This window comes from Cydia amplana, chromosome Z (assembly GCF_948474715.1).
Source record: "Cydia amplana chromosome Z, ilCydAmpl1.1, whole genome shotgun sequence".
Classification (NCBI taxonomy): Eukaryota; Metazoa; Arthropoda; class Insecta; order Lepidoptera; family Tortricidae; genus Cydia; species Cydia amplana.
The window spans coordinates 4,915,014-4,922,611 of record NC_086096.1 but is presented as its reverse complement, the minus strand read 5'-3'; the positions used below and the strand labels follow the sequence as shown (position 1 = coordinate 4,922,611).

Sequence of the window (7,598 nt, the reverse complement as noted above, 5' to 3'; positions counted from 1 at the left end):
GGTTGAAAAGCAGCCTAAACGTAATTTTGTCTTAATCAGTTTCGAGGCTGTACATTTTTAGTATACTCTACTTTGCATAACAATACCAAATATAATCTATCTTCTTATCATAGATTACCTGGATGAGATTTTTGGCTAAATCTTGGCAGAAGATAAATCAATCTCTTTATCAACAAGCCAATGGCAAAATATTGCAGTTCAGACAGTGAGAAAATTAGGCTTCTTTCCATATATAAGAATGTTTCTGTACCCTTCATTTAGTTCAGCGGTCTGCAACATGCAGCCTGCGGGCAGCATGCGGCCTGCGATCCTCTCACTTGCGGCCCATGAGCCTCCCTGGCTATTTTGTAAGTGATATTCACGACAATGTCTGATAAAGTCATAAATATTAATGAAGTGTGGCCCCGCGTCAACTTCGTAGGTTGCTGACTGCTGATTTAGTTCATAAACTTTAGCATCCATTGATAATCAAGAAAAATGCTATTTTGTCATTGTTGTAAAAAGAATGTATAGCTATTGAAATCTGTAATAGGTTGTAAAAAAATATGATAGGTACATAGATAAAGAATGATAAAAACGTAAGTAGCCACCCACTAGCCAGACAATAGAGCAAGAAAATGGAACATAAAGAATGTTCTACAATACAAAGAACTTTGCTTTTGGCACAAATCATGCAATCAAAACATCTGTTTTGTAAAATTCTATTTTGAAACTGTGCAAATTTTAATGACAGTATGACAGTTGCTATTATGTAGGTATAATGTGCATTTGTATTCTAACTTTGTTAGTTGCTACTCCAAATTATATGAATAAATTAAAGTGAGTCATAACTCGAGCGAGCCACACGTGTCGGCGTTTCGTGGGGAATAGCGATGCGAGGTGAAACCACCGTTATTTATTCCATATAGCATACAATAAAAAATGAAATTCTAACCTCTGCGTAACTTCGGTTAATGTGTGGAGCCAGCTCCTTGAGCGCGACCGACAGGTCATGAATGTCGATCTTCCCATTTCCGTCGATATCTAACTTAGCGAACACTTTTTCTAGTCTTTCTTCGTCTTCTTTTGGTAATTCCTCTAATTCCAACGGTGGATGACACTGCACCATAGTGTCTATCGTCTGCGTAAGTACTTGTTACACAACAAGATAGTGATATATCTTCGGAGGTATTGGTATAGTCATACATAACTCTAAGTTAAGTAAAAATTAATAAATTATAAATCATTTTTGGAAGATTCGCACTCGCTTTCCGAGAACAGCGAACCGTTGACAGCTAGACGGAAGGACTGCACTGCGCACCCACACACACTACTAACATTTTCCTTGTCCGCACACACACATCCCTGACGGTACATTGGCACATGAGCGTTTTTAGGTCATTTATGTCATTTACTGAAAAAATACGCCATCTGTCGTGTCCTGCACAGGGCTCGGAACCGGTATTGAAATACCTGTTAATATCGTTCCAAAACCGTTATATTATTTCGTTCAATAAATAAAACCGGTTAATTGATGGAACGCGAACTAAAAAATTACGTTCTCTCTCCTAATGCTGGCTACATACGTAACGATTAGGGTTTGCTCCCGGGAAATACCGGTACCGAAAGTACCGGGAATTCCCGGGATTTTCGGGACTAAAATTTCCGGTACAATATTTGACTGCTTTCTGTTACTTAGCATGAAATATCATGTTTCATAAAGAAAAAAATATATTTTATCAATCTAAGGCTAATGGTAATACTTTTACGGCTGACCACTACATTAAAATAAATAAAAAAAAAAGTCAATGGGTTTGATAATGCCGACAATATAAAATTGCGTAATTTGATACTTTATGGGCATAAATGTTTGTACGATAAATAATTTTATACGAACAATTAGTTATTTCATATTTGTATACTAACTAGAAGCAAAAATAGAGACAATTTTGTAATTAATAAAATACTACTTTTAATTCAAATTCAAACGGCATGATTTGTCGTATTGATAGTTCTGTTACTATATGTTCGAAGGTCCACAGCCCATTTTGAACGTATGCGAAAATTATCATTTGTTTTATCCTTTTTCACAAAACGTCTTATATATTAAAAAATAATTATGATATTACTGAACCACAATTCAGTTTTTGCCAATCAACAAAGATAGTAAAAATATCATGTAGTCTAGGAAAAAAAACAAATTATATTAATGATTGTGTGACTTAAAGACACATATTATGGTACAAAAGAAGTGTGTACCTTCACTGTGCTACTTTTTTATTGTTTTAAAAAAGATTCGTGGTCGTTTTACGCTTTTTTTTTTACTGAAAATTGATGTGAAAACTGATTTTTGAAGGCAGTCCCGAAAGTACCGAAAATACCGGGAAATCCCGGTTCCATTTTTGCTCGGTACCGAAAATCCCGGTTCTTTTAAACAGTACCGGTTCTGCAATCCCTAGTAACGATAAATCGTAGCGATTAAACTGTGCAGTCCGATTTGCGCAGTTTTATCTGCCGTGTGTATGACAAATAGTTGTCGATTATCGTTGATCGGTGGCAGTTGCAAATTATATTAGAAAAATCGTTGTCGATGCGTTTGCACAGTTTTATCATTGCGTGTGGATGGCGATCGGTCATTTCGGCAGTACTTCACGTAGCTTGCTTGTGTGCGCACGTTCGTTCCTCGAGTAAATAATGAAAAATGTAATGAAAAATATAAAAATGAATCCATATTTCTCTTGGTCACGGCATCACGCGTGAACGGCTGGACCAATTTCGCTAATTCTTTTTGTCTTAAAATTTGTCAAGCAGATCTTGTCAGTAGAAAAAGGCGGCAAATTTTATAAATGTAGGCGCGAAGGGACTTCGTCTCATAGAAAATTATAATTTCGCGCCTTTTTCTACTGACAAGATTTGCTTGACTGTCTATATGTTAGTTATTGTCAGGAGAAGTTTCTTATGACAGAAAAAAAATAAGAAAGTTGCTCGGAACATTAGAAAATTTAAGAAAACTTAACTACCACATTAACTTTGATGACATGGATAACATGTTTCTTGCGTGAGCTTCTGCAGAGAACTGACGATCGACGCCGATATCGGAGGCGTGTGGAGGCACTAGGAACGTTCGATTTATCTGCACAGTCGGACTGCACAGTTTAATCGCTACGATTTATAGTTACGTGTGTAGCCGGCATAACCGGTAAGAAGAGGGAACGGAATTTTATGGTTCGCAGGGAACGATATAATACCGGTTATAGTACGGCTCTTCTGAGGTGAACTTTTCGCTTCGAACCTTAATCTTTCAAACAAAGGCCATTGTCTCTATTATCGCAAAACCACTTGCTCCCGACTTAGCACGTGCCAGTACAACATTCATATTGAAAAACAACCGGTATCGTCATAGTATTAAGGTTCAAATTTAATGTCACTGATATTCTAGATATTACGTTTTGGTAGTGTAGGACGATAAACCGCCCCGAAGCGATACGGCGCTCATATTATTTTGATACTTAGTATGGTGTTAAAAATGAAACGCGGTTATTTATTATATTGTTTTATTTAAATTATTAGCTTGCGGTGGTAAATGTAATAATTTACAAAGGTGCAGCTGCAAGCATTGTTATTTTTTCTTATCTTTAAAATAACGATACTGTGAAATTAGCACCTCTGATGTGATGCCGACGCATAGTAACAATAAAAACACTGATAAGGCAAACGTGGAGCTTTGAAGCGTACAGCTTTTCTAACAAAACGTCACGTGTCAACGGTCAGAAGAAAGGTCGGTTATAATATAAGAAAGAAATTGATTATATCTGATTTTTTATGACACGATTTTATCTAGTAGTAAGTATAACTGTTTATATACCTACACGGAAAAATTTTGATTATACCTATGTTAAACTTATTAATCTTAAATTTACATTGTTACCTTAGATTTTGTTATATAACAAATATACAACGCTTTATCATAAATAACCGTGTTTCATTTTTAACACCACACTAAGTATCAAAATAATATGAGTGCCCTATCGCTTCGGGGCGGTCTATCGTCCTACACTACCAAAACGTAATATATAGAATATCAGTGACATTAAATTTGAACCTTAATACTATGACGATACCGGTTGTTTTTCAATATGAATGTTGTACTGGCACGTGCCAAGTCGGGAGCAAGCGGTTTTGCGATAATAGAGACAATGGCCTTTGTTTGAAAGATTACGGTTTGAAGCGAAAAGTTCACCTCAGAAGAGCCGTACTATACTGCCGGCTTTCGGAGACTCTCGGTTAAATTCGTTGTCTTACGTGAAAGAGATAGTAATACTTATTCGTTTTATCTCGCTTCGATATTTACAATTTAACCGGTTAATTTCGTTCCACAAAAACGGAAGGCGAACGGATATGGCATAAATCAGTGTCACAATAGAACAGTTCTTTAACCGGTAACCGCAAACGAAAACGAAATTATTTTCGTTCCCGGGTGAATGAATGAAACCGGTATGAAAAATAAAACGGTTTCCGAGCCCTGGTCCTGCATTAAAACAAACAATGTTGCCTATTGATTTTACTATATTTATGTCATTATTATTTATAAGTCGTTTTGTTATTTCTAAAAAAAAAGAAATGTGTATACGATGTGTGTGAATAAGATTGATGTGTATAAGATCGTAAACGATAAGTTATTTCAGATTATTAGAGCCATCTATGAGCTTGCTTTAGTAAACAGCTAAGGACAGGATAGTGGTGCCATCTTGTGAAAGTTCACCAATATTATTAGTTGCCTCCTACCATGCTCATTGAAAAAGTAAGTGTAACTAATAAGAAATAGATGGCGCTTGCTACCTCAAAAAATAGAATACTTTGTTCCGTGTCAACAAAGAGAAATAGATAAGGCCAAAGGTGTGTGCGCCATCTACCCGAGAATGACTTTTTCTTGATTTCCGAGGCACCTTTTTTTTCTTAGACTTTATTCATCTTATACGGAGTTATATAATATGTCTTTGGTTTGGTCAAATCGCTCTTTCAACCTCTTGACAAGCATGGAGGCACGTGTATCTAAACACATTGGACCTGAAAGACTTACTTTACTCTTTGACCTGAAACCAAATAAGAGGGCTTGTACATACTAGAATGTTTTAAGCATAAAATTGCATTTGTCTTGGTTATTGGTTTGTCATTGGTAGGTACTAAGTAGTACTAATTAACCGGCGCGGGCCAGGAACAGATTTCCATGATCCTCGTAAACTGGTTAAGGGTGATGGATGTGTAATGATGACCTCTCGTGGACGTCAGCTGCCGTTGCCGCTCCGTTGGTGGGTTGAGGAAGTGATAGCATATTAGTTATACTATTAGGTATTTAGTTATTATAGGTACTTTGTTTTTTTTTAAATACCTAATAGATATTACTCGTATTTAACTGTATAATATTCGTACGCTGTAGACTTATTGCTACGGCGTAGACCGTAGCGCGGAAAGTTATAAAAGTTTGTTTACTAAATTATTTGTTTACTTTCCCTTTTTTTTACACAACTTTTTCTTGACGTGTTTTGTTGAATCTCTACGGGATAAAACAATTTTACCATCTAATCAGGTATTCGTAGACATAATATATTTTTTACACATGTAAATGGTCATCTGATGCTTTAGATTGCGTTTTACTAACAATCAATGATGATTTCTTTTGCATTTCTTGTTTTATTTTTATTAAAATCCACATTTTTCTTCTAAAAAGAGGCAAGTTTATCGATATTGCCGAAAATAGAAACCCCTGGATTCTTGTACATTATAAGCGCAATTTCATCGTAGGTATGCCCTAAAAACTTCCTCTGATTTACGACTACGTATGGATGTTTTTACCTACATAATATTTTTTTTTTCCGAGAAAAGTTGTGACTGCCCACCTATTTTATTCCGGCCAGAATGAGGATCACTTCAAGCCAGCCAAATTTTATCCAAATCGAACGAAATAAATCAACAACAAAATTAAAATCAGCCCATTATCAGCAGTCGGTAAAACGAGTGAATTCATGAAAGCGTCATCACGCGGTAGACAGCATTACGTCCCTTTGTTTGCGATGAGCCCTCCGTTGACGACAGACCGACAGACATGTGCGTTTGCTCTATATTGTGTCCAAATCCCCATTAATCTCAAACTTTTATGAGCTTTTGTTCACCCCCTTTATATTTTTTTCCCAACGTTACCCGTAAAAAACAATCAAAAATAAACCCTATTTCGACCCTTGAAAGTTAATTTTCCGTTGCAGCTAGTGTGATCCCAATGCCAAGCTATTTTGATGGGTACTGTATTAAGAATAGAGTTGGCTTTCTAGTGGATTAGGAGACAGGGTTAACTTTTGAGTTTATAGACTTTCGGTCGCGTCAATTTGTGAATTGTCATTTTGACATAATAGCGTGCCATCCCTAGCTTATTGGTCGAAACCCGAGGACAGTCTTACAAATACGCTTCGCTCTCGTTCCCTCGTCAGGGGTCGGATAGAGATGGAGATAGAATAATAGAAATAAAAAGCTACTTAGCGAAATATGGCTTTATTATTGAGTGAATTTGATGAAGTATAATAGGGATGGGCTTTTATTCAGACGTCAGATCGGACGTGATGTTTTGAACTGACTTTATTGTCACGGATAAGCGACCCTAAATATCTGTGACCGATTTTGTAGTCATTTTTTGTCGGTATGTAATTATTTCCGTTAACTTTTTTTTGAAAGGCATAGGGTTTGTAAGAAGTCATCGGGGCAAGAATTGTATGGAATTAACCAGTGCGTAAGTTACCTACATGCCAAATAGGTACTTAGGTGGATAAAGAATAGACTTAGGTAGTCTTCTAAAACAATTCTGTACCTGTAGGTAGGTACCAAGTTTCTTTTTGATATTATTACATAATTAGCTCTTATTTTAGGGAAGATATTACGATAATTTAACAGATTTACGTAACTATAATGACAAATTGACAATGCAATGTAACACGGATGTTAGAGACCGAAGATGGCCACAGTTATGTTTAATTGTTTTATAACTTATAAAACAATCCCACACTTAGGCACCTACCCATTAGGTACCTAATGGATAATGAATGTATTGATGAAATGTGTATTTTAATAACTTAGTATAACAAAACTTTAGGACAGAAAGTGACTTTAATAAACCCGGACAAAGTTATTATATTATGGGGTGAAAGTAGTATTAAAACAAATGATAAATTATAGTTATTAATTTTATTTATATCAGTATTTACCTACTCGTACCTATATTCTACTAGATGGTCCGTTTATAGTACTGAACTAACTTATATTTTACTTAGATAAGTTTATTTTGTACACGATAAATGTATGTATTGCCCTACTACCTACCTACCCACTATAAATATCAAATATTTATTAAAATTTTAAAATTTATTAAATATATACCTACTATCGTTGTGTATTTTCATACAGGGAGACACAACGAAAGTAAAATTAATTAATATGTACATACTTACACATACATATTGTACAACAACTGGGGGCCCAGCTAAGATGACAGACGTTGATATAAAGTGCCAATCGAAACTAAAATAATGTATCGAAATAGTCACGTGACATCATCTGTCATCCCGATACATTTT

General features: G+C 35.6%; 1 protein-coding gene across 1 annotated transcript in view; it reads right to left on the bottom strand.

Moving 5' to 3' along the window:
- The window catches only part of LOC134660904 (calcium-binding mitochondrial carrier protein SCaMC-2), a 69,074-nt gene extending 67,755 nt beyond the window's left edge, over nucleotides 1-1,319 (bottom strand). Inside the window, exon 1 of the mRNA XM_063516774.1 lies at nucleotides 935-1,319. Within this exon, the coding sequence (XP_063372844.1) occupies nucleotides 935-1,108 (174 nt within the window). The 5' untranslated portion in view covers nucleotides 1,109-1,319. The remainder of the gene's footprint in view (nucleotides 1-934) is intronic.
- Nucleotides 1,320-7,598: the final 6,279 nt, after the last annotated feature.